The sequence below is a fragment of the Diaporthe citri genome (genome assembly GCF_014595645.1).
Source record: "Diaporthe citri strain NFHF-8-4 chromosome Unknown scaffold_4, whole genome shotgun sequence".
Lineage (NCBI taxonomy): Eukaryota > Fungi > Ascomycota > Sordariomycetes > Diaporthales > Diaporthaceae > Diaporthe > Diaporthe citri.
Genome location: NW_025064849.1, coordinates 1898987 through 1924916, shown reverse-complemented (window position 1 = coordinate 1924916; position 25930 = coordinate 1898987). Strand labels below are relative to the sequence as shown.

The 25930-nt window shown below is 53.4% G+C and overlaps 8 protein-coding genes across 8 annotated transcripts; 6 read left to right on the top strand and 2 right to left on the bottom strand.

The window, feature by feature from the left end:
• Positions 1-7445: 7445 nt before the first annotated feature.
• INS49_009699 (uncharacterized protein) lies at positions 7446-8924 on the bottom strand (the record flags this gene model as incomplete). Its single annotated transcript, XM_043170427.1, has 6 exons — positions 7446-7851; positions 7928-8334; positions 8411-8484; positions 8564-8600; positions 8659-8754; positions 8811-8924. 6 exons carry the CDS (start codon positions 8922-8924, stop codon positions 7446-7448), a joined length of 1134 nt encoding a protein of 377 aa, XP_043024992.1.
• A 2848-nt stretch (positions 8925-11772) lies between these two features.
• Positions 11773-12035, top strand: INS49_009698 (uncharacterized protein; the record flags this gene model as incomplete). Its single annotated transcript, XM_043170426.1, has 2 exons — positions 11773-11809; positions 11869-12035. 2 exons carry the CDS (start codon positions 11773-11775, stop codon positions 12033-12035), a joined length of 204 nt encoding a protein of 67 aa, XP_043024991.1.
• Positions 12036-12395: 360 nt separating this feature from the next.
• INS49_009697 (uncharacterized protein) lies at positions 12396-13557 on the top strand (the record flags this gene model as incomplete). The annotated part of the gene is made up of 2 exons (XM_043170425.1): positions 12396-12581; positions 13555-13557. 2 exons carry the CDS (start codon positions 12396-12398, stop codon positions 13555-13557), a joined length of 189 nt encoding a protein of 62 aa, XP_043024990.1.
• A 344-nt stretch (positions 13558-13901) lies between these two features.
• Positions 13902-14264, top strand: INS49_009696 (uncharacterized protein; the record flags this gene model as incomplete). The annotated part of the gene is made up of 3 exons (XM_043170424.1): positions 13902-14043; positions 14120-14183; positions 14258-14264. 3 exons carry the CDS (start codon positions 13902-13904, stop codon positions 14262-14264), a joined length of 213 nt encoding a protein of 70 aa, XP_043024989.1.
• Positions 14265-16564: 2300 nt separating this feature from the next.
• On the top strand, positions 16565-18394 carry INS49_009695 (uncharacterized protein; the record flags this gene model as incomplete). The annotated part of the gene is made up of 5 exons (XM_043170423.1): positions 16565-16704; positions 16787-17345; positions 17487-17748; positions 17826-18043; positions 18101-18394. 5 exons carry the CDS (start codon positions 16565-16567, stop codon positions 18392-18394), a joined length of 1473 nt encoding a protein of 490 aa, XP_043024988.1.
• Positions 18395-19026: 632 nt separating this feature from the next.
• Positions 19027-19992, top strand: INS49_009694 (uncharacterized protein; the record flags this gene model as incomplete). The annotated part of the gene is made up of 1 exon (XM_043170422.1): positions 19027-19992. The coding sequence occupies one exon, from the start codon at positions 19027-19029 to the stop codon at positions 19990-19992; it is 966 nt and encodes a 321-aa protein (XP_043024987.1).
• A 798-nt stretch (positions 19993-20790) lies between these two features.
• On the bottom strand, positions 20791-22764 carry INS49_009693 (uncharacterized protein; the record flags this gene model as incomplete). Its single annotated transcript, XM_043170421.1, has 6 exons — positions 20791-21477; positions 21543-21592; positions 21647-22010; positions 22088-22239; positions 22346-22633; positions 22716-22764. 6 exons carry the CDS (start codon positions 22762-22764, stop codon positions 20791-20793), a joined length of 1590 nt encoding a protein of 529 aa, XP_043024986.1.
• A 1884-nt stretch (positions 22765-24648) lies between these two features.
• Positions 24649-25555, top strand: INS49_009692 (uncharacterized protein; the record flags this gene model as incomplete). The annotated part of the gene is made up of 2 exons (XM_043170420.1): positions 24649-24781; positions 24837-25555. The coding sequence occupies 2 exons, from the start codon at positions 24649-24651 to the stop codon at positions 25553-25555; spliced, it is 852 nt and encodes a 283-aa protein (XP_043024985.1).
• Between the last annotated feature and the right edge of the window lie 375 nt (positions 25556-25930).

The window sequence follows — 25930 nt, the reverse complement described above, 5'->3', positions numbered from 1 at the left end:
TCAACGGCAGTGGCTGAGAGGTTTGGTGGTGCCTTGTGGGCTAATGAATGACGAAGAGTGCCGTCTTCACAGGATTCCTTCCATCAATTCAAGGTTTGCATCGCAGGGTAGGAGCAAGGAATGTCGCCGCTCAGCCTCTCGGGGAGCGGAAATGGGACTGGATTTCAGACGAAGATAAGGTCAAGGTACGTAATCCGACGAGCTGTGACCGTGCGATACGGAGAGCTGCGAAATTTTTACATCAGCAAAATGGCGGATCGGTATTCAAAAGGAGGCAGACAAAAGAATTGAGTTGAAGTTGTAGCTGTTCGTATGATGCGCCCCAAGCCTTGGCAGGAACTGTCCAACTCCGGCGCATAGCTTCTCGTTCTACACAGCCAGGCTGGCAAGCACCATCCCTTTCTGCCACCCAGACAAGGCGGGGATAAATGCCTGGGGTTGAGGCTAAAACGTGGGGATATTGTGTGCTGTGGGTGTTTGCTCACCTTTGTGTGTAGCCGGTGTCGGATGCGTTTCAAAAGAACAGGAGGGAACCCGGTTTGACAGGACGGTGCGCACAGAAGCAGCTGGCTTCAGATTGCGGACCCTTGCAAAATCCAGCCGAAGAAATATGGACACGACGACAAATGGGTAAGATCAGTGACCCCTTGCCGTCAAGCAGGGCTGAGTAGCGATCAATGATTGTCCCAGGATGCTGGTGGCTGGTGAAAGAGGTGGCGAGATGGCGATGTTGGGCACCCGCGGTTGAGATGCACGAATAGGCCGGTGGTCGTCCGCGAACCAGGCTGGCGACAAGAAGAAGACGTGTTGTCGAACGCCAGAAAATCCGCAGCCGTGAAGAATGGAGATTGGTGAGATCACAAGCTGGAATGCTCACATGCCAGAGAGGGCTCAGGACGGGCTGTCGTTGGCTGATTTGCCGTGGGGCATGAGAAAGATTGTCTCGGTTGCCGTGCAGTGACCTGATCGGATCCGACGCTCTGATTCGGAAGGGAATTTCGTCTGGAGTCGCCGGTCCGCAAGAAGATTGGGAACGAGGATTTGTAATTTGTCAAGAGAGCGAGCGAAGTAAATGCGACTGGACCAAGTCGAGGTCAACGGGGGACACGGTTCGACGGGCGGGAGATACCAAGAAAGCCTGTCTGATGTGGTCTTGGTCTTGGTCGTAGTCGTAACCGTAGGCGCTGGAAAGAGGGAGGAGAGAATGGCAGCGGCAAGCAGTACCTGGACCGACAAGTCGCACGGACGAGAACGAAGGCTGGGGTTCGAGAGTGGACGACGAACACACACAGGTGTCACGGAGGCGGCACAAACAAGGACAAAAAGAGGGACGAGGTCAGGGGAATTCCCATTGACGAAAAGGGACGAAGGGGACGAGAGACAAGTACACCGGCCGGGGGAGATTGAGAGAGACTGAGAGATTGACAATCGAAAAATGAGTAGATGCAGGCGCGACCGGACATTGGATTGCCACTATGGAAGACGTCGACGTGAGTGGCTCGGGGAACGTTGTGGGGCTGAACAGGGGGCCGCACTTGCCTGGGAGGGGGAAGGGGCCACCTGAGTGTCAGAGCGGCAAGGGGCAGGGGTTTATGTCCGGCCAGCCAGCCAGCCACGGCAGGAGGCAGGAGGTAGGAACAAGTATTTGCTATGATATGGTATCGTAGTATTGAAGATGGTAGTGCTCGGTACCATAGCTGGGCACCTAGCAGGTACAGGTAGCACACGCAAGCACCAGGGTGGCAGGGTGCGAAGTCCGAACTGCAGGGCGTCGGCAGTGGGAACGATCCTGGCAGACCTTGGAGGGCTTAACTTAAACTTTGTCCGCACATGGAGGATTACTGTCCATACAGAGAAAGTCCACCCACACATCTTCATTTCATGAAGCCTTGCCCCCACAGCCACATCACTCACCATATCACGCACTACTATCATAAACTCTGGATGAAACTTATCGTCTCTGCTAGGTCCACCCGTAGCATAACTCTGTTTGTTCCAGTGTGGTCCTCGGCTCGCGTGCATCTGGCGTTGCATTGGTCCCTGCCAACTCGGGCCCTCCATGTCGTCTCTCTCTCCCCCCTTCACTGTCTCGTTTCGTCCCAAGAGCGAGAGCTCGCACCTGCACCGTCTTTCCAGAAGACTGCCCACCCTAGCTGAGACATGGGACGAGAACGGGTTGATGACGTTGGACCAGGCAAGCAGCCGCAGGCCCTCCATCGAACCCTTCAGTTGGACAGGCGGACAGGCTGACAGGACACCCGCGTTCCTGCAGGACAGACCTGCATACACATTTCGGCATATGCAGTAGCGGTGCCACTAGAGCAGTCAAGATCCTGCCGAACATCTCTGCCGTATACCTGCTCGCTGTACCTCTCGAGCGTGATCGACATCATGCTGCGGCTGGAGGATCTGACTTCAATCTGCTTCTGCGAGCTCGGCTGCCTTCGTCGGACTTGACTGTCTGCCGCCGTTCATTAAGCTTCAGACGACTGGCGCCGAGACAGTCACGACGCGCTGGGCTAAACTGCCCCCACCCCCCACCAGCGTCTTTGCAACAGGGCTGACCGGGCCCAGCAGCTTTTTTTTTTTTGCCCTTCTCTTTCTGTTGATGATTGGCGACTTACCTCACAGCACAACAGTCGATGAACCGTGAGCTGATCCAGCCTGTGCATCGTCTCACAACTCAGGCGAGTCAAAGCAATCCCGCACCACTTCATCGCGGGGTCCTCACCATATCAGCATACTGGTGCTTGGGAGATTGTCTGTCTCGGGGCCGACCGTGTATCGTGCCGCATCGCACTGTCATCCTCCCCCCTTGCAGCACCGCGTTATCAGATCCTTTGAGCGTGTGGACGGGACGAGACAGCAGAACGGCTTATACGGATGCCGTGCGGAGCCCGATGAACCTGTTGCCACAACTTGCAAACACAGGTAACGAATCGACTCTGATTAGGTTCGCCGAGCCGACGGCGGTTGATACAGTCCTTGACAAGCGCCCACTGCTTCTGCTTGCCTCAAACAGATGCAAACCCCTGAGATCTGCATCTGTGCGTCTGCAAGGGACCCAAGGCCGGGCTGCAGTGTTCTGGCCCGCGAGCCAATAATGGGCCTGTGCCTGAGCCCATCCCCTTGCCCAACTCAGACAAGCGCCGCGCGTGGGCAAACAACGCGGGCCACTGTAACTCCTTTGGTACGCGGAGCGGCCATGGGCGAAGCTTGCGGGCACGCCCTGCACCACAGGTCTGCCTCTCTGGCCCCTTTCGCTCCTGTTGCCAAAGCCAATCAGACTGAATTAAAAGTTAGTCGTGGTTCGAACAGCACAGGGAACCGACGTTGCACATTATGGACCAAGCAAAAGAGAAAGAAAGGAGGGGGGGAAAGTAAAGCAATCTAGACCGTAGCAGTCGCGGCATCCCCGTCACATATCACCTGCAGCACTGATAATCGGCTGCGAACGTCTCCGTTTGACTTGATCGGCCGACTCCGTGCTTGGGAGCCTTCATCCAGATCTCATTGAAAACATTTGAATCACAGTATTGTGTGAGCTTCTGAGCATGGAGAAAGCCACTTTTGTCATAGTCGCAGCCAACAACGATAGAACAATGCCGCGGACTGACAGATTGGCGGACTGGCGGGGCACCTGGCCTAGAGCATTCGACAGTCATCTCTGCGGCCATGGGCTTACTCATTGTTCGTGGGCAAAACCATCGTCGAAGATCACCTAACGGATTTAAAGGTTGTTTGCTGCCGGACGGCTGGGAGCCGTCGCGGCTCGACAAACGTGGCACACCGGGCTGGGGATCCCCGTACGCCAGGTGAACCACTGCCCAATGCAAGTGGGTGCCGACAAGGTTCATCGGACAAGCTGGCCAGATATCAGACGAAAGATGGCCAGTGCATGTCCAATTTTGAGAAGCCTTCCCTTGTATCAGGGCGGGCGATCCGGCTCGTACAACCCATTATAGACGTGCTCATCGTACAGTGTTCGGTTTCAAAAACAGGAAACCCGTATCTAATCAGTCATTACAACGGTCTGATTGTGGTTCGGCCTGGTGGAGGCTTCAGCCTTTTGCTTCCCGAGCCAACACGTGGAAAAGTCCCGACGAAGGATCCGGGAAACGCTTGGGCCTCAGTCGAACAAGTTTGATTCGATCGTCGTCAAGCTCTGAAAGATCATCTCATGGTGATTACAGGAGGCCACAAAACGCGTGTGATCATGCTGTCGAAGATTCACACATATGCCTGTCCATTTCCTGACAACTCCGCTGTCGCCACCCGTGTGACGAAGGGCTGGACTTGCTTGCAGCCGAGCACACTTCAGCAGGCTCGAACTGCGAATCCCATGGACTGACGGGATTCTCCCTGGTGTCAGACAGATGAATTCGATCGCCCCACACGTCAATTGATTGGGCCCTCCCGGCGACAGGAGACAACCCTGTACAGGACCCGCCCTGGGATTAATTCGACATTCTATAGCAAGTTCCGACAGAATCTCGCTTGAGACGGGTCGAATGAAGCAATTTCCGCATCCTCCGCAAACAATCTTTTGATGATGCAGTTTACAGGTCATGGTGCGACTCCCAGATATCACACCGGGGCTCCAACTCACGGATGACAACTTGTTTGGCTTCCTGCCTAGCTGGCATCCAAATGGAAGTCGGCTAGATCTGTGGAGGCACACACGCCAAGATTTCGACAGGATGCCAGCGAAGAAAAGAAAACACTAAGCAAAAATTTGAGAAGAATTGACTAATACGAGTCAACCGGTCTGGAAAACATGAGTCCTCTGACGCTAGACCTCTGCCTCGACGTACCCACATATCATTTGCACAGATAATATCGTTCTGACAATATATTATACCGCCTTGGTCCCATCGTGTCTCCAAACCTTCGGACGAACCAGGACGCGTGCCCACTTCTGGGCGCGAATAACCTTAATCTGGCCGCTTTCGATTCGCGAACGTAGCGTGCCTTGGGGCGGGCCACTCAAATTTGATGTGGACAGGCGCGGTCGAGATCTGGGTTGCACGCTGTCCGCGGAGTGGCCCTACGTCCCGCCCTAATCCTCATCCAAACTAACTTATAATCACAACGTTATACTTTCCACAGCATCGGCACATCGAGCTTGTTTCCAGCACGCCGGGTGGGACTACTCGCCCTACTGCAAGTCCCGGCGGTTTCGGCCATCTGGGCTAGCTCCACACCAACGTCCAAGGTCGACCTGGGGAGGCCTGGGCTGCCTGGCGTTACCTGGCGTCCCGCGAGCGGCCAGTCGCACACGGGCATGTGCTCAGTTGCCGCCAAGTCGTGCGACCAAGGCGTTCGTTCAGGAGCCATCCAGAAACAGCAGCTCGGTCGCTACCGCAAGTAGTCTACTCGGCTTCCCCAACGGCAGTATCAACAAGCGGCGGAGCGTAGTCGAGCGCACAGATACATACACCACGCCTCGTAGGCGGCTCGGCAGGAAAGCTGGCATGGATCACTCCAGCTGGCACGAACGCGCCTGAGACAAACGCGTTCCAGATCTCCTACGCGTCTATTCGACAACGCGTCTCCCCTCCCAGCTTGACTGGGTCTCGCGTGCCACCGCCACGACCTCGTGTCGGGAAGTCCCAGCTTAGCTGCTTTGGGCAGTGTTGTTCTGACAACGGATGCCGGTACTTGCTGACGAAAATTGAAGGCATCTAAGATGCGCGAATAGGATGGCAGATGCCAACCCCCAGTTCTCGCCATGTCTTAGGTAGGGCGTTTTCATCCGGACTGATCAAGTGATCAAGTCGTCACTGACTAGAAGCAACCACTCAAGGACTGGCTTTCTTTCGGATTTAGCCCCGATGGATTCCATGACTAAAGTTCATGTTCTCTGAGCAGGCCGTAGCGAGGATTTTAATAAAAAATGGGACTTAAGGGTTGACTCCAATCTATAGCCTTTGGACCATTGCCTAGAACATTGGCACTGTCCTTCATGTTATCACTACATGCATCATAATTACGCATTCTTTCATATGATAGTCTCGGAGGCAGTCGCCTTTTCCTAGTTTTTGCAAGGGCCAACGGCAAATGCCGGCAAAGAGTCCATACAGCTCAGCTGACAGTCCTCGCTTCAAATGTAGCATCTGGATGTGCCCTTGTGTCCAGTCCTTGGATGATCCGTTTGCTACAGGCATAGTGATCACAGTTAAAATAATGGACATTGATCATGCCATCCCTATGTAAAAACAATAGTCCTTTACTTATCATCCAGGTTGAATTGCTCGATCACGCAAGCCTAAGAGTTGTGATGTGCAGCCCAAGGCTGACGAGAGCCCTGCCCGTCTGGCAACACCTTTGAGGCCAGCTTCGGCTATTAATTGAACGAATCATATCAGCTGCAATTATCACATCACAACGGACAGGACTTGAAATTGTCTGGTGAACCCGGGACCCCGAGGGCTGAGTGATACTGTCGCTAACCCTTGGCGACCAAATTCTGCTTGATCGGTTTCTTTTAACGCAGACATCTAATCTTAGTGCCCGGGGTGCGATACTCAATGTTTGTATTCAATTCTCTCTCCGGCTACTTCATGCTGATGGCTTTGTCTCGTCACTGCATCGCCTCCCTATCCGCTGTCCGAGTCGTCTGTCTGACTGCCAACATCCCATCTGTCCGAGTTTTAGACCCTGTGAGGTATGCTGCCGCGTGGTCCCATTTTCAAAGGGACATGAGATTGGGAAGAAACTGATCAAAGATCACCAGTTGAATTCTACACACTTTTGAGGCTAGAAAGATCTTTTGTTTTAACACCTAACTTCGAGGATAAATTATCGATAGATGTATACAATGTTCCTCAACCCATTCTCTTCGCTCACTTCACCTGACATCAGCATTGAAAGTGGCTGTTATTGAGCTCCAGAAGGTTTGGCTTCAACCTATTGCGTGCCAAGTTTCTGGGTCATAGTTCGGCGCAGTGGAGCAGCGAGGGCATGAACTGGATGTAGAGTTGTAAAGGGCGAATGAAACCAAGAGGAGAAAATCGTTTCTTGCGACGATAGATACGGGCTCAGCACAGGTGCCGCTTTTGTTCGTAGACATAATGCTTTCACATTGCGGTTTAGCTGCATATAACCTGTCACTTCACCTGGGTCTGTACTTATATCACCACAATACTTAAATGCACTAAACATAGAGTGAAATACCAGAAACGGCCACAGTTACAAGGAACACAACGTGAATCAGATACAGTGTTGTTGCAGCGCCTCGATATTAGTTTTGGAATCATGCGAGTTGATGCTACAACTAAATACTCCATAATGTAAGGCTTGACCGGATGGCTCGGGGCCGTTATACCATTGCTTAAGCCTTGATAACCAAGGCAGCATTAATTCATTAGTTGTACAATTACAGGTGACTGTTACCTAAGCTCTACAGTGTGTAATAGTAATGTTGCAGAGCAGAAGTCATCCTCTTAATGCTTGACCTTCTGTAACCCTGAGTCCGCCACTGAGGACCCCTCGCTCCAATCGACGTCCTTCCGGTGTGCCATATCCCCCATCTCAATATCATGCACGTATGGCCCTTTCAGATGCGCGTTCCACGGGTCGATCCTGTCCCGTGGCGCTTGAGCCTCATCGAGCGCGAGGTAATTCTCCTCGCGCGTGACTGATACTTCGTAGGTGACGAATATAGCTCCCCAATTGAACTTCATGACGGGCCAAAATACCGGCAAAGAAGCGCAGACTGTCGCAAGGCTGACCTCCAAAGCGGCTAACACGATCGCGCCGCAACCGTACCAGCTCGGGTCGTAAGTCGGGAAGATTCCAGCTCTGGTATCGACGATGCTGATGAGTCGGAACAGAGAAAGGACATTTACACTGCGATCCAGAGTTGTCAGAATAGGTTATGCAGAAGTGCAACGCGAATTGCGTGGGACCCGTTCTGCGGACTCACACTGAGCCAAGAGAAAACAACACCATCAGGCTGGCCTGAGACTTCCAATTCAGTTTCGGCTGCAGATAGTACGACACCGGGATGGCCAAGACGATCAGGTCGAGGACCATGTTCGTCGACGTCTGCGCGAGGGAGGCGGCCACGACGCTGCTCGGGTCCAGGCTGCCGAACCCGTACCTGACGCCGGACGTGTCGTTGAAGTCCCACCCGGCCGACACCGGGAAGGCGGGGAACCAGCTTATGAAGGAGAAGGCGAGCCCCCACAGCGACACGATGCCGATCATGACGAAGGTCGTCTGCCGCAGGATGGATTTCGTCTCGTCGAAGAGTCGGAGGTACTGGAAGAGGATGGCGAGCTTGATGAGCGCCGTCGCCGTCGGGTAGCACGCGTGCATTACATATGAGTTCTGCCAGATGATTAGAACTCTCACAACACCCTGATTTTGAGCCAGTTGGGGTGCTCGGAAACAGTCAAAGACATACCTTGGTGAAGTCGACCAGTCTAGACTGGTCAGAGACGAAGGTGATGAAATGCTTCCCTAGCCCTCGATCGAAACCTGTGAGAGATGACTTGTTAGCTCCGATTGGTATCTCTAGAGGCGGGATCTGGCCTCGGAGGATTAGACGGCAACGCACAGAGTAATACCGAAAGAGTCAGCGCGAGGCTGGCTATCTGGATCTAGCATCAGTATCAAGCCCTCGCCCGGTGTCACAAGGACATTCATCCATACCATTGATAGGAAAACCAGCAAGTCATCCCAGCCTGGACATTTGGTGACTCGGAACCGGACGTATAATCGTGAAATCGCACAGATATATGACACGGCCTGTTGACTGGTGAGATCATGTCCGAGCCGGCGGGTCCGGTCTTCGGGCGACTTACGAGAAATGATATCAGCAGACCAAACGCAACCGGCCGCTGGTTCAACGTCGGAACCGGCTCGCTGAGGTTGTCGACTTGACCCAGCAAGTCGAATATCGAGGACGCGTTCGACATGTTGAACTTGTCATGTGCCGAGTTGCGGGTCCTCTGTCCGTGTGTGCTCAAGTTGTGCAGGAGGAGAAGGAGGACAGCCGTCGAAAAAGGATTAATGAGCGTGGTTCTCTACGCCGTACTTCTGAAACACAGAGGGTGCTGCAACGGGTATAGAGGGGAGTTCGGACGGCAATGTTAGAGGACAGCGTCATTTCTATGTGGTGTTGTCGAACAGCACCAGGGGGCGCAGTTTAAGTTCATTAACCTTAAAGCCGACCCCGGAAATGCAACCCCAGGAAACCCTCACCGCTGCCGCAGCGTCCCTGAACCACTGCCGCATCAGTGCGGCTGCCGCTGAGACAAGATCAGCAAAGTTCGCTGCGAGTTCCAAGAGCTCCCTTTTTCGAGTGCTTGAGACGCCAGATCCCCCGCCAATGAAACTGGATTCGGCTCGCTGGACGGGAATGCCATTGGCAGCCAAGCAACGAGGGACAGAATTAGCAAAACTTTGAGTGCTGACGCCTGGTTGCATCATGTATGACCTGCATGACCATCTTAAATCGAGGAAATTGGACTACACGTGTGAAGATACGTGAGCCTGAGTAGAACATCGAATGAGGTCTTGGTCCTGGTCTTCTGCGTCTGAGGCCAGAGCCAGCTATCGCAGTCCGATTTTTCGTGTATCGTATTGGCTCGGACTTAGAGGTTCATCGTATTTTAAACGGGCGCTTTGGGTCGTTTGGAACCCCGGATGCTTGACTTCAGGTGGTCGAGGCATCTCCCCAGCTGCCGAGTTCCTGGCGCCCTTGGCTTTGCCCACACGCGATGCTACCCAGGCAGTGGTCGCGAGCCTCCAACTACCTAGGTGCCCAACGGTTTCCTCAAAGGCGGGGAACTGTGTATGAGAACCTGTGCGTCTTGCGGCACGTCCACATTCCTGACAATGACTCCTGTTCTGAATCATCTGCATCTGTCTCGACCTGCACGTGCAGACACTCGACATAGCGAAGACATTTCGGCAATGAGCGGATCACGGATGGTTCGGACTGTGAAAACACACTGTGCAATGCACATAATGGATGGGACTAACCACGAATGTCCAAACATTGTTTCATGTTTCATGTGCTGCCAGACAAACACCCTCCCGAAACAGTCAAGAGAGCCATGCTGTTGCTCCCGACGGTAATACTCCGCACTGCTGGCTTTTTGGACACGCAGCCCGCAGCATCTGACCTCAGTAATCACAAACAATCGGACGCGCGTGCCTATCTCCCCCTTAGGCATTGTGTCTCAACGACTGTTTTTCACAGACCCTTGGGTCCCATAGACTGTCAGGCCGTGTGGTGCAGAACTTGGCGCAGGGGTGGGGCCGGAGATCCGGACGCGACGCGGCAGCAGTAAGGCGCACCTATCAGGCTATCAAGCAGCCGAGTCGCATCATCGCTACCTTCTCAGGCACTGAAACGTGAAGGATGGTGCGTGAAGGTGCTTGTCAAGGCTTCATGGTAGCAGGGTAGTAGACTTTTCGTCTACAGTAGAATCTGTCCATGATTGGTGAGCGCTTCCCCAAAAACGAGTCCGCCCACGGATGCCGATCCACTGCAATGACTAGACGCACGCACGCCGCCATCAAACGGGATGACACCCATTGAGACGCCGTCGTATACAATTTGCTTACACTATGGTCTTGCGCGTCTGCTCATATTATTGGTGTCATAAAACCGGCACTTGTACAATTCATCGGACCCGTGTCGCTTTTTTGTGTTTATCTGCCTGATTTCCCATATTTTCTGGCTCATGGTTGACGAAACGATGAACGGCGAAAGACATTTAGACATGGATATGCCGCGGGCTTAGCATTTTCGCGGACCTGGCACTTTGCTGCGAGCGAGTAAGAGATGAACTGACTCTCATAGCATATTTATGCGATTATGCACCCTGCATACACCGTCTGACTAGTTGTTATAACCTGATACTCGTCACAAGACAGCAGGACGATAGGATAGCCTATATACTTAGCTAATTATAATAATAAAAATCTCCGTGTGCATGTTTGATGCTGTTTGGGTAGTGCATAATAAGGCAGTGTATACAAACTTTTACACCCCAAGCCCAGTGGTAACAGCTTATTAGTTTTTCTGTAATACTCCATTTGTGAATACATCTCACCCATGTCCTTCACTTAAGCAGCTATATACACTGTTACTGCCACATTCGTTGCAGACCTTTGGGCAAAAGCATTTGAGCGCTGGCGGATTATCCCGCCAACAAGTGTGCCTCACAGGCATTTGCAACCTCCCCGCTGTCCCAGAAGTTCTCTCTCCTTTGCAGAGACCGGAGTGTGGAGACAATTTGCTAGCGAACGTCGCGGTCCCCACACGAGGCGTATATTAATGCCAACACGGGTATAACGTTCCGTCCCAAGCTAAAGACTGGCTCATCCTGTTGCCCCCAAGTGAGGATTACCTATTTTGCCCGTGCCCTAATCTCCTCGTGGTCCTCGATTGGGACCGGGTCACCGAAAGTTCGCATCTTCACTCAAGTGGCCCAGGTGGCCTAGTGTAATCAGAGTGCAACCTGATGCAACTACGTAGCTGAGACGAGGAGCGATGTGTCCATCTACGATACCGGTGGAACCTCAGGCTCCATATGATGAAGGCTTCTCGCGTAATGCTCGGTGCTGCTTGCCCCTCAGACGGGAACTGGCCCGCACAAGATGGTCAATGGGAGGAGGCTCCAAGCAATGAGCCACGAAAGCCCGAGCTGAGGACGCAATGGCAGCGTCGTCGATGACAAAAAGCTCCTGCGCCGTCTCCCGAGCCTCATCGTCGTTGGCAAAAAGATTGCCTTTTCCCGGAGGCGATAGACGATGAACGACGACCTCAAGAATACCCTAGTGAATACAAGTAGACATACCAAAGCCAAACAACGTTTCTCCTCGCTGGTTACGCTGTAGTTACAACAGACTATGCCGGACTGCGCAACAATTACAGCGCTGACGAATACGTCGCCAGCGCTGCGAATGCCAACGGCACTTACTGGTCCGTGGTGGCTGCGCAGAAGGCCTTCCCAGACGCCCTCTCACACCAGTGGGCTTCCATGAGTCACTCCCAAAGCGGGGATGCCGTCTGAAAGCTGTCGGAGCACAACCTCGTACAGTATTCGTGCAGTCGTCATGTCGGAGGCGTGGCGTGGGCGTCGCGCTGGTGAGCGAGCTCTACGACGCCCTGGTGCGAATCGACTTGCTTCGTGGCTTCGCCTTCCTGCTCCCCAACACCTTCGACAGCCACCCATATCGGGCCTGGGCGTCATTCGTCCCGCGGTGCTCGGGACTAAGGTCCAGTTCCCACAGTATAACACCACTTGGATATTCGAAAGGCCGGGGCAGCGGGTCGAGCTCGCGAAGATTTGGAAAATATGCGACAAATCCACTTCCCTAATCACGGTGGACCTGCGCATTGATCCAACCGAACGGTCGAGTCCGATACCGCCATGGCCAAGTTCCAGGAGTTCAATTCTCCGGCCCAGCTTGACCGCGCTTCAAAGCCGCTCCTGCTCGTCCTCGGCGCCTCGTACTCGATTGTCTCCATCGAGTCGGGCGAGGCCTCGTATTCCGACGCTCGCGCGGCTGGGAACCCAGCCCACATGAACACCTACCCTGGGCCGGACCATAATGCCGTATTGATGGCTTCCGCTCCGAGGTCCTCTTATCGTTCAAGAAGAGATTTGCGAATGCGACTTTTGCCACCAGTTGCGCGAACGAAACCAAGATTCCTTTCGATTTCGAGAGCGCGAGCCGCCCAGTGGATGATCACTGAGCTTTCCCATTTGTCCTGTTGGACTGCCTTCAACATTTGTTATTTATGCTATTATAGCAAGGAATCCGCCAAGTGTTAATCTCCCTGTACATGTTGATTCTGAATAGCGTAGCCTACAAAATCAAGTTCTTAAGGCACAGCGTCCCCACTTGTACCTGGAAAAGAAACAGCGAAGGGCGGTCAGCAGACCAAGATACCAGGACTTTTCGTATCTCTGGGTAGCAGGGGTAATGGAGCAATGGAATACGTCGGGTGATCTGTCAAGCACACGATAACGCTGGATTCAATTCAGAGCTCAATACTTGGCGTGCGAAAACATTGTTGGTATTGACGAGCAAGGAGTGAGCACAGAATTCGATGTTGTACCACATCGTTTGGGCCCCAGAAAATAAGCCTTTGGTGACGACATCCATCAACAAGAGCACACTGAAGCATTGCAGTAAATCAGTACACCGGATAGCATCGGTGCCACCGAGCAATCTCTTCCATTTGCCTTCGACCCTGTTTCGGAATACTTTGAGGACGCTCGGCCGGCCAAGCCCCGGGGTCCACGCGGGGTGTCCCTGCATCGGCCCAAACTCTATTTTCGAACCTTGGAACGAAACCACGCTGCCAGGGCGGCACGATCACGCCTTGTAACTCTCGCAGGAACTGATCTGCGATCTGATCAGGGTTATCTGGCAAGCGACTAGGATCGGATCATGTGAGATCCAAGGGTCCCTCCTCGTGAGGGTTGCAGCTGAGGTGATCTTGGGAGGAGAAGTAAACAATCCCCCCCCCCCCCCGATAGGATTTCCGTATAATCTTGCTTCGTGCTGACGCACGGAGGTTAGTAGGTCTTCCTCCGAGCGAGAGACCAATGGTATCGGTCCGAAGAAGCTGGAGGAATGCTTTGGTGGTGGGCATCTCGGAGGGCTGAGAATGGAATTTCGAGAAGCTGCAGGCCCAATGCGACGCTGGTGCCGCCTTAAGGAGAACTCATCGTACCCTTCAGCCCGGTTTTCAAAAGACCAAGGCAGCAGCAACTCATCGTTGATTCTTTGCCGAATTACCACCGACGACCTTGCTCTGTGATCTCTGTCTACTTAAATCAGATCGCATCGCGTTGGAGTTTTCTGAAAAGACTACCCTTGAGCTTTGTGTTTTTGTCAGCTGTGCCTAAGGCCACTTCGCTTGCACGATGAATGTGTTTAACGCTTCCACCGCCATCATGAGCCTCCTTGGTCTTGCCGCGACGGCTCGGGCCACTGTTGAGGTGATACTCTGCGCAGAACCCAGCCTTGGTAACTGCGCAACCTACAACGTAAACCCTGGGGGTTGTGGTAAGTGGTCACAGCAAGCAAGCAGTACTTTACCCATGACCAAGTCATCTCAGCTGACACGATCTGGCATACGCAGTCGACCTTTCTCCCGTTGCGCACATCGGATCACTCGCCGTATCGAGGCCGTGTTCTACATACAGGTAGGTGCATACCTTTACCCAAAATCGGTGGAACCATAAAGCACAGGGGACAGGACCGGGTTTCTAATGGGAAGACTTTAGTGGACCATCATGCACGGGGACTGAATCACAAGTGACTGGCAGTGTGCCGTCCCTTCTTGATTCGTTTGATAAAACTGTGGCCTCGGTCTTCTGCAGCTAAATGTCACAACTACAACACACAAGCTTGAATAGCCGTTTGCTGCCCGAGCCCTTACTGTCTGCACATAATGTCGTGATATGTTGGTGCCTCGGCCCAAGTGGTGTGGAGTGAACCTGACCCACTTGAGCATTGCAAACACTTGAACGGGCCCGGTACCTTATTGAGTGTACAGCAACCCACACCATTGTGTAAAACAGAATACAGCGCAGATGGATTCTAAACCTGTCCATGTTGAACGCTGCTTTGTTGAACAAATCTACCTTAGTAAGCATTTTCAGCAGAAGAACATCATACTAGTAGGGGGGTAGCATGGGTTCTCCAGAATTAATAAGGTTCTGTAGGCTTTGCAGCTAAATTGTACAGGGTGGTTCTCCTTAAATGATGGAAATGATGTACATCTATAAGCGGAACTTTAAAATCATATGCTAGAGACTCTATTTAATCTACTCATTAAGGGCAGTGATGACGATAGGTGTGATGGTACGGCGCTTATATAGTACTGCTGGGTGCATTTCCAAGGGATTGGAAATTACTGGTCTTTTGGCCGAACGGTCTATTCGCTAGCAGTAGTAGATTCGTCTCAATAGGGCTGAAAACGGACCAAATAAAACACTGTAGCCTAGGGTCAAACTCGACATCGACGAGAAAGGGGCTTCCTAGATATCGCCGGACACCGGACGTCGCTGGCTGTCAATGTTTCTAAAAAGCTCCAAGGTCATGAAAGTAGATTGAGACTCGCTAAATCCGAATTTCACGGAAATATCCTAGATCTTCACCACCCTGACGTAGACCGGAAAAATTGAGTATTCACCAAGACCTCCCGTCCGTCTCGCAATACCACAGATGAGTGAATCTCCAATGGAGAACAAGATGATGTAACAATACGGAGTACCAGCCGGCGAGCAATAGAAATCGCCTCAGTGGCCCCCTTGGAGTAATGCGAGCACCTGCAGTTGAGATAGCCTGGTCTCGTGTTTTTCGGTTGCTTGGTTCGGCGATTAGGTCTTCGTATCCCTCAAAGCTGGAGCAACCGCGCTTTCCACAGAGCTCACGCTCTTGTTGGATCTGGGGTTACTCATGTCCCGGTGACTGAATGTCGGATCGAAAGAGGAGGCTGACAATTCCAGCAGAGAGACTCCGTTTTGGTAACAGAGAAGTCTAGGTGTTTTCCTACTTAGCAACAAGTACCCACAAGGTCTTTGAATATAGATCCCCGACTGGAACCATAGTGTCGAGTGTGGCGGTGTAGGAAGCGGAAAAGCAGTTGTGCAATCTCTGGAAAGGGGGCTACTTCGGCGGCATTTATTCTCTAGAACGTCGGGGCGGTTTGGACTGAGGCTGTGTCTGACACTGGAGCGGAGTTGTTACGCGGCGAGACGACAAGCTTTCCAGACATGCCGTGGAGCCGACAGGATTCTGATCTTCTCTTTCAAGGGGCCACAGCGTACATCCAAATTCGAGACTGAGTCGAAGGAATAAGGCGCCGCCAGGGGACAGGGCCACTGCACAGAGCTTGACTTTTGGGTCTGTCTCTGTGAGCGCTGGAGCCCATGGTCTGGACCAGGGATGGCAGGGGGCTGTATCGACCGACTATCATGCATGTTCGAGGACGACGAGCGCAAATTAAAGGCGTTTCAATGGTCCAGATGATGTCAGTTTGTTGCGCGGGCCGACAAGGAGATACGCGGATTTCCAGAGGGTGGATCTTATTGCAGATCTCGGAGGACTGGACGGGGCAATGAGTGCCAACCAAGCGGCACTTGCGTAAACAAGAAAGCTTACTGTAGAAAAGAACGGGCGTCGTAATCAACACGCATACTCCACCGGGCCCACCCCCTGAGACGGTCACCCACGCTCGCGGCAACCCACAGTTTGCAGGGTCGGCTCCCTCTGCTTCCTTGAAATTGTCCTGGTTGTCTTCTCTCTTTTCGAGGTGGCTGGTCTGCAGGCTGACGTTCTCTGTTGTTTAGTAAACACTTCCTGTCGACGAAGACCATCACCCTCAATTCCAGTCACTCTTTTTGACCAAACCATCGTCTCTCTTTTTCAGATTCTGCATCGTGCTTTTTTGGAGTTTCCAAAACCCGACGAATCGGAACTCATCTGTGCCAAGACCTGCCAAACCGCGCGCGATCCCCGATTAGGCTTATCCATCTCGATTCCCGAGCTTGGCTTTTCTTGGGTGTGGGCATCCGACAAGATGAAGGCAGCACATACCTCCTTGGCGGCGGCGGCTACGCTGTTCTCCTCTCTCGCTTCGGCTGTTGAGTACCTCAGCATTTCCGGCGCAAACTTTGTCTCCAACTCGACTGGAGACCGATTTGACGTTATCGGCGTAACGTACGAGAGGAACCCCAATATGCCTGCATCCCTCACGCAGCTCCATGAGATGCCCGAACAAAGCAGCTAACAAATAAAATAGATACCAGCCTGGTGGATCCGCAGGTTTCACCGGCAAGGCCGACCCTCTCAGCGATGCCGATGCCTGTCTCCGAGATGCCATTCTCATGCAGCAGCTGGGTGTGAACACCATCCGGGTGTACAACCTGTCGCCCGACCTGAACCACGACGCATGCGTCTCCATCTTCAACGCTGCCGGCATGTACATGATCATCGACGTCAACAGCGGCCAGTCCGGCGAGTACATTGACCGCTCCGACCCCTCGTCCACATACACCAAGGACTACATGAACCACATCTTTGCCGTCGTCGAGGCCTTCTGGGACTACCCCAACCTGCTGGGCTTCTTCGCCGGCAACGAGATCCTGAACGAGGACAGCGACAAGAGCGCACCGGCTTACATCCGTGCCGTGGTCCGTGACCTCAAGGAGTACATTTCCCTGCATGCTCCTCGGGACGTCCCCGTCGGCTACTCCGCTGCAGATGTCGCTACTATGCTCAAGGATACCTGGGGCTACCTGGGCTGCTCGCTTGAGAACTCGACCTTCTCTAGAATGGACTTCTTCGGCTTGAACGACTACGTAAGTTCTTAAAATCCTCATCAACGCTTCAAGTTTTCATGGCGAGTGTCAAAGCTCCAGAAATGAGACATTTTCAAGGAGCAAAGCCTTTTTGAAACGCCTCTATTCTCCGAGTACGATTTGGTATACTAACAGTAACAGGAATGGTGCGGAGACTCGTCTTTCGAGAAGTCAGGTTACAGCTCGCTCACGGAGGAATTCGCCGACACGAACATCCCTGTCTTCTTCTCCGAGTACGGTTGCAACAACGTCAAGCCCCGTACTTTCACCAACGTCCCTGTTCTGTACGGCGACCAGATGTCCGTGCTTTCTGGCGGCCTGGTCTACGAGTACACTCAGGAGTCTGATGAGTACGGACTTGTCGCCATCAACAGCTCCAAGGAGGTCACACTTATGCAGGATTGTATGTATAAGCCCATGCGTTCTTCCTCGGGGACACAACCCGAATTACCCCTTAAGCGTGTCGCTAACATATCACAGACCAATTCCTGAAGGAGCAGTACCTCAAGATCGACATGTCCGCTCTGACCTCGGTCAACGAGACCGCCGAGAAGCAGGAGACCACAGCTTGTGCCGCCTCTCTCATCACCGAGTCTACTTTCCTGTCCAACTGGGACCTGCCCGAGCGTCCCAACGGTGGTGACGACCTCGTGACTTCTGGAATCACCTCCGCTCCCAGCGGAGCCATCACCAGCGTGGTAAGTGACCTTATTCTGTGATGTGTCCCAATAAGCTGAAGCTGACTGTATCATCAGACCGCCACCGACATGCCCGCTACCGTCCACAACTACACCGGCGCCGAGGTCACCGGCCTGGCCCTAGTGCAGCTCGGATGCGCCGACAGCAACGCGCCCGGCCTCGCCGCCACCTACAGCGGAGGCGCCGAGACCTGCTCCTACGCCACCTCCACAGGCACATCCGCCAAGAGCAGCAGCAGCAGCTCCAGCAGCGGAAACAGCGTCAGCCCCCTGATTGGTGTTGACTTCCAGGCTCTGGCGCTCGTTGGCTCCGTCCTGGCTGCCTTCCTTGGTGGAGTCATGGTCCTGTAAAGTAGGGAATGACTGAGACGAGGGACAGTAGGCATCATGAGCTACCGGCGTTTGGGGCTGGAGAGGCTCGGGTGAATTCATTTCGACTAGTAATCCATCCGGCTAGAGGAAACGACATGCACGATGCACTGAGAAGATTTTGGGGAGCCGATTCTGAACCATAACCATTTATTAGATTTGTATTCAAACAGCTAGACTAAGCCATGTTTTTCTTGATGAAATGATACCGTCTTCCATATTATTAAATCTTTGGTTCGTAGTGGACCTCATCCATCGTTCTCGCTGCTTACCAAGGACGGGTGAATGTAGTTGACCAATAGCGCGCTGGTTGTGTTTTTGTTTCTTTAATGTGATGGAGAAGGGGGGGGGGTGTTGGTCGGAGAGACCGGCCTTTATCTCCCTAAGATTGAGGGTCAGGGTTTCCACAAGCCAGGCCCCCTTGCCCCTGGTCGCTGATCAACATAGACGCGGCGCGACGCGGTAGACTCTGGAATGCCAAACAACACATTATCCACGTGCCGCCTATATATCCCAAACCTCATCCTTCCATCATCAGTCTTTGAAAATCCCCCTAAACATTGGAATAGTCACTGCTGCCATCTATCAAATCCACAATAACTTTGAAAGCAACAATGACAACCCTCGCGGGATCAAAACGCACGGCCGGAACGCCGTTCGCATCACCAACCAAGGCCGCAGCATCAGCAAAGAGGTCTCGGACGCAATACGATTATTATGACGAGGAAGACTCCGAGTCGTGTCCCGAGGACCAGTGGAGCCCGGAAACGGACTCTGGGTCAGAAATGAGCATAGACGAGAATGATGAACGCGACAGCCTGGCCGACGAATCTGTGGCAGCTCCTCCTCGCGGGCCTAGACCTCACCAAGATTCACGGGATACAGAGGTGACGCCGACAATTAGATTTACGTCGCCCGATTTATTCTCGTCCATTTCGACCGCTGCTACCCAAAAGGACCTAATTCATCGGCGCTCTGAGGCCACTTGGTACGGACACGGCTCATCAAAGACCAAGACCAAGCCTTGCACCGGCTGTGCCTGCATCAAGTCAGGCAAACAGTGCGACGCTTCGAGCTGCCGCTGCAAGGGCGGTACGGCATGCAAAAACCCCCTCAAGAACCTGGACCTCGTCGCTCTCTTTGGCCAGGACCCTGTCGCCGTCCACCCGTGCTTCACGACATGGGTCGCGAGGCAGGACAAAGCCACCCTGGAACGGACGAACGTCCACTCCCTTTTCGATGTCCTCTTCGAAGAAGACAGCTACGACTTCATGCTCGACAGCTTTTATCCTTATGTGAACGAGCCCTACCTGGAGTGGAGGGCGAAGTGGGACCGCCTCTGTGCCTCGGAGCGAGACGGCGGCGCCGGCCTTGCCCTAAAACAGGAGCTGCTCCGCTGGGGTCTTACCGCTCGAGACCTCCAGTCCGTCTACTTCTCTTTCTGCCGCGAGGAAGGATGGGTACGGACTGATTTAGAATGGCACTGCCGTGTTTGTGGCGACTGCATGGAGGCCACTCACTACATACTCGGAGGGTGTAGCTGCATTCATTTTCCAGCACCTCGAATTGTTATGTATTAAGAGGATGGCAGGGTGCCATGAGTTGGTGGTCGTCTGGGAAGCAAGAGCACGCGGGTGTTCTCATTGGGTACGAACATCAGCAATTGCACTCGTACTCAACTTTCCAATTTGGTTCAAGAAACATGTGATCATACACAATATTGGATACGCCTGGCCAGTATTCGAACAAGGCATGTTGCAAAAGGGCTCATCACTGGCTTAAGCATAGGATGCAAAGAATGGCAAGAGGCAAATATTATTTGAGTGCCGTAAAAGGAATGTACTGACCGGGGCGTTGGATGCAGCTACATCGAAGGGGCCTGGATTGTTGGCACGCTTGGGGCTTCTTGAGAACCGTACAATGTCGCCATCCTTTGTGTTGAAGCCAAGTGTCACTTTCAAGACTTCTCTCCTAACACTCGTCCAGAATCGTCGCAGCAACTACTTGCCTGCGATTGCGCAACATAGGCCAACAGGTGGCTGTGTCCCGAGCATTGCACCGCCAGTCCCTTGGAGAAGATAACAGAATAGCACATTCATCAAGCATTTGCGAACATCCAGATAACAACCAGAAGAAAAGACGACAGAGACACAGCAATCCCAAATATTGAGCATTCGATTTCCAGCTCCAAGGAGCAGCTGAAATGGTCCAGAATATATTCATCATCGGGTATCTCCTATCCCAAACTGATGTGCACGTAGAGGTGCGCAGTGCCAAAAGAGGGCCAGAACTATAAAATACTATTATCCCCCATAGCTCCTCCAAAATCGCCACATTTCCTGGAACCTGGGTTCCCCGTGGCCGACCCCTCCAAGCCACTAGACCTTCTCGGTCTGCTCGACGGTGTCATCGTCGTGGACATGGGGCGCGCCGACCTTGAGCTTGCCCTCCTGGATCTCCTTCTCAAGCTGGTCAAGACGGCTGCGCTTACCCGAGGTCCTCCAGGCGGGGATTCCCGAGTTAAAGACGTCGTCCATCTCCTCGAGGGTAAAGCCCTTTGTCTCGGGCGCCATCAGGAGCATGTGGATGAAGGCGACGGCGTTGAAGGCGCCGAAGATGTAGTACATGTTGTAGGAGATATTCCACAGCAGCGGGGGGACCGCAAACGCGAGCACCATGTTGAAGAACCAGTTTGTCGCGGTCGTCAGGCTGACAGCTTTTGCCCTGATCTTGCTGGGGAAGATCTCGGCCGGGTAGGTCCAGGACACGGGGCCCCAGGTGGTGGCGAAGCTGGCGACGAACAGGTACGAGCACGAGATGACGGCGCTCGAGACGGGCCGGTTGTTGAGGATGATCCAGGTGATGTTCTCGTTCTCGACTGTGCGGGTCTCGTCCGTGTTGGGCTGGCCGTAGTACTGCTGCAGGGAGCCGCTGATGAACAGCCACGTCATCATCAGGAAGGAGCCGATTATCAGGGCTGGGCGGCGGCCGAACTTGTCGAGGTAGATGATGGCTGGGAGGGTCATGACCACGTTGATAATGTACTGGATGGACGCGGTGAGGAGCTGCATATTGGCGGTCAGTGCATGTCGAATATCAATGGGGCTAAGTACGGAGAACAATAACTAACCGGAGATCCTATGCCAGCTCCCTGCATAATATAGACGATATAGTACATCACTATGACAGGTCAGTTTTGCCTCATGATAGATGCAAGGAATCGGGGGCACAGACTAATGTTCATTCCGCAAAGCTGCGACCAAGCCTGGACACTCATGCCCAAGAAGACACGCTTGAACATGCCCTTGGCGACCAATGCCTTGAAACTGCTGATAGTCTCTTCACGCTCGAACCGCAGGGCATCCTCAATCTCCTGGTACTGCGCGAGGACCTTCGGGTGGTTGCGATCACCGTTGCCGAGTGTACGGGACAGAACCTCGAGTGCCTCGTCCCAGCGGTCTTTCGAGGCGAGCCAACGCGGGCTGTAGGGGAAGAAGAATAGGCCGATGAACAGAATGACTGCCGGGACCATCTGCACGCCCCACGGGATTCGGAAGGCAGATGTCGGCTGGTCGGGATCGTTGGGGCCACCTCCGACCTAAATACAGTATGCGATTAGCCTTTCGTCCAGGGGTCTTGTGACTCAGCAGCGGGAACAAGCGGAAAACTTCTTACATTCGAGGCACCATACTGGATGAAGTACTGGATCAGGATGCCCCAGGTGATGGCCCACTGCTGCAGCGAGACGACACGACCGCGGATCTCCCTGGGAGCAATCTCACTCTGGTAGATGGGCACGACGCTGGATGCGATACCGATGGACATGCCTAGGACCAGTCAGCAACGTGCTGGCAGTTGAGGGATCGCCAGGTAGGGGGCGTGTAAGGCTCTCTGGACCAGTGAATCGCAATGAAAAAGAAATGGAACACATACCTCCAACGACACGTCCGGCACATAGCATTCCGCGGTCTATAGAGGCGCATTGGATGGTGGAGCCGATGATCCACAGGATGCAAGAGACCTGGAGGGCGATCTTGCGAGAGAAGCGGTCGGCGACGAACGAGCTGGCGAGTGATCCAACCAGACTGCCGGCGGGCATCGAGGCCGTGATGGCTCCTTGGGTGTAACCTTGGGCCTGGGGGTGGTCGAAATATCGAGTGTATGCCTGAGTTCCGAGGACACCACTCATGGACGAAATGTCAAAACCAAAGAGAGATCCGGCTGAGTGTTATTACCAGTGTAAGTAACAATGGCCGTTGGTTATTGTCCAGGAGCGGAGTCGTCAACTGTCCGTGGGACATACCTATGGCGGCGAAGCCGCAGATGAAATAGACGTTGCTTGCTTGATACATCTTGTGTATGGAAAGCCTGCCTGGGCTTCACAAACAACTGGCGTGTGTGTTGGTATAGTTGAGACCACAGGCAACCGTGTTGAGGTTCCTGGAAGATCGGTAATGTTGGGAGATGCAGCTGGTACCAGTAAGATCAAATACTGGACCCCGTATGGTTAATAGCCACGCCGGATCTGCGAGAGTGAAGGGCAAGATGAGAAAATTCACTAATGCCAGTGAAAGTGGGGAGGAGACAAGGTATTTGAAGCCTCTCCTGCACCCCTTGGGCGAACTTTTGAGACCTGAAAGCCACTCCGCCAAGGGGGTCATGCCACAAGGACGGACCGAATAGATAATCAATACACACCGCTGTCGGTAACAAACAGCAGAGGCTGAACGTTGCAGAAAAGCCTGGGCTGCAGTCATCGCCAAGGTGTGGTTGGCCCGCGGGAGTCGTCACGTTGCACCTCCCCAAGCTCGAGAATCCTCTGGCCGGGACTGGGCACCAATCACGATGATCCCCGACGGCTGATATCTGGACGAAGGATCGCGCCCTCGCTTGACGCTTCCCTGCAGTTCATCTCGTTAATGTGTCTTGGGCCCGATGGCAGGTCACGCCTTTGTGTGCCCCGGGCCAAGACGCCTCATTGCGGGGGAGGTCTGGGCGCGATCCTTTCCCTTGTGCGGACGACAGCTGGGGGCAGCCAATGGCGGCACGTCGAGTTCCGTTGAAGGCCAGGGCGAAGCTAAATAACGTGGGTGCACGAACTGGCATTGGATGCCACCCGAGAGGGTTGCAATTGGTACCCAAGCAGCCCAGAGCCCCGGTTGGTTGGAGGCCATGCTTCCTGGGGGATTCAACCCCAAACTCTTACGGTATTGCTGTGGCATATTGACACCGGTCTCCCGATGGAGTTTCAAGAACGTGGCGCCGCCACATGACTGTGTCTTATACAGATGCGAGGTGCCAATTGCATTTTATAGGCATGCAACCTGTTTCAGTCATATAATGAACCAGAGACATATGCGGCTACCCTGTATTCACATGAGCTGAGTCTTGTATAAAAGGCATGTCATAAGACAACAACAGAATTGCCTTCTAATCAGACTTTATATGGCTGACTACTATCATGTTCCTATCTTTGTCTTGTGCGTGGCCATGCAAGACTGACATATATACATCAGGTCCACTTAGCATTTTGAAGTAAATCTGTGACCGGTCATGATTGCATTTCATCATGGCTACCGAAACTAGCTCCCTTCCATGGTCCTTGTAGTGAGTCCGAAGACTGCAACCTTCATTTACAAGCCATGATCAGCTCGACTGGTTGTTCCATTTCTGACGCTGATTTGGCTCTTTGGGGCGGCCGCTCTTCGGCGCTGGGAGCGTGCTGGGCTCCTTGGGCGAAAGGAGCATTCACGTTGCAGGAGACAAAGCAATTGTTCCCATTGCACGGTCTTGCACCTGTGGTGATTCGGGTTAGAACATTTAGACAGAGTAAGAAATCGAGACACCAGGGGTTGGTGATGGAATGTGAGTGGGCAAGCAAATGGTTAGATCTGAGTACGGAATAGGCGGATGGGCCAACGGAGAGGCAGACATGTGGTTTTGTGGCAGAGTGAAGCCCCATCTACGTTCTAACTACTGATGCTGTTAGGCTCACGGGGTTGATTGAAAAGGCCTTCTTCCATCCCGCTTGCACCAATTCACCTGATTCGATTCACTGTGCCCAGGTGGTTTCTCAATCACCTGCCAGCAGGCCGCCCGGGACCTTTGAGAGTCAGACAACTCGCACCAAAGTCAACCTGCGATAGCTTCAACCTTCTGTTACTTCCCTTCCCGGACCATCTCGACCTGCAATCATCTCTGATCAACACACTCTTAAGCCGGACTACGAGAACAATATGTCTCGTACTATCACACAGGTGGCTTTGTCTCCCCCCTTCCGCCATCTTCTCCTCTCTCGAAACCCCCGTCTCCTTGCACCGCGCAGCCCAAACATCGAGCTGCCAGCTTCCTTAGCAACGGGATACCGGCGTAAGTAGGCAGACATCCAACTATCGTTCTGGACTGAGCTCACCTCTCCCCAAAGCCTGTGTCAGGGCATCCATCGTTTCGGGAAGCCAGCCGAATCTTGCGATGACAGCAAAACACGGTTTAAAGCGGTCCGAGTCGACGAGCATCACCTCGTCCACAGTGTCGCAACTCACCAGCACCCCAACGGTTGTCGGGTTTCCAAGCATACAGCAACCAGACTGTGAAATGGCGAGATTACCCAAGGTTCCACGAATCACCAACCTTCTGGAGAAGGCCTTTCCGAGTCTCGATTACAGTCTCGAGAAGCTCAAGTCAAGAGTCACCCAGCCGGGAGCAGCGACCAAGGAGAGCAAGAAACAACCAACCACATTACCACACGAGACTTCGGAGGAACCGAGAGGCGGCGGCGTTTACTGCATCGGTCACAGGGCAAACAACAAAGATGACTCCAAAAAGGGCAGGCAGGATAACCCGCGTCGGGTCAGCGGCGTCGTCGTCCTCATGGGCGCTTTCACCCTCCCATTCCACCTCGGTCGGATCGACTTCGTCAACGAACCCGCCGCCAGCCTGGGGTCCGTCGTGACTGTCTTGTCCGTCGCATTGGTGGCCGCCGCGATTCTGATATGCTTGATGCTGGCGTCCGTCGACGTCGTGCGGCTCATGGCGGTGGTGTTCATCCACATTGGGCTGTTTGCGCTGTGGGCGGCGCCTGCGATTGGGCCGCTCACCGTGCTGGCCACGCTGGCCTCGTACCTGGGCTTCTTGTGGAGGTGATGGGGCGGACTCGCCAGAGCTCTGTTCAAAATCTTATTCCATTCATCGAGGTTGGAGCTTGCGAAGGGATGGCCTGCTCATCGACGAGACTGGCTGATACTGGTTTATGAAGTGGAGACGGACCAGCACGTAGGCCTGACTTGGAGATCGGCGTTGAAGGAGACTTGGAGATATCAATTGGACTGAGATATCCCAGAGGACACGATGCGTGACGGTGGTGTAGTATTCTCTAAAAGATTGGCATGATCCTCAGCAAGGTTGCGGACAGCAGGTGATGGCCGAGACGGAATGTGGTACCCCAGGCATCTGGGTAGCCCCAGTCACCATGAAGATAGCTGCAAGGTGTGACCACACACACATCGAATGCTCGATTCC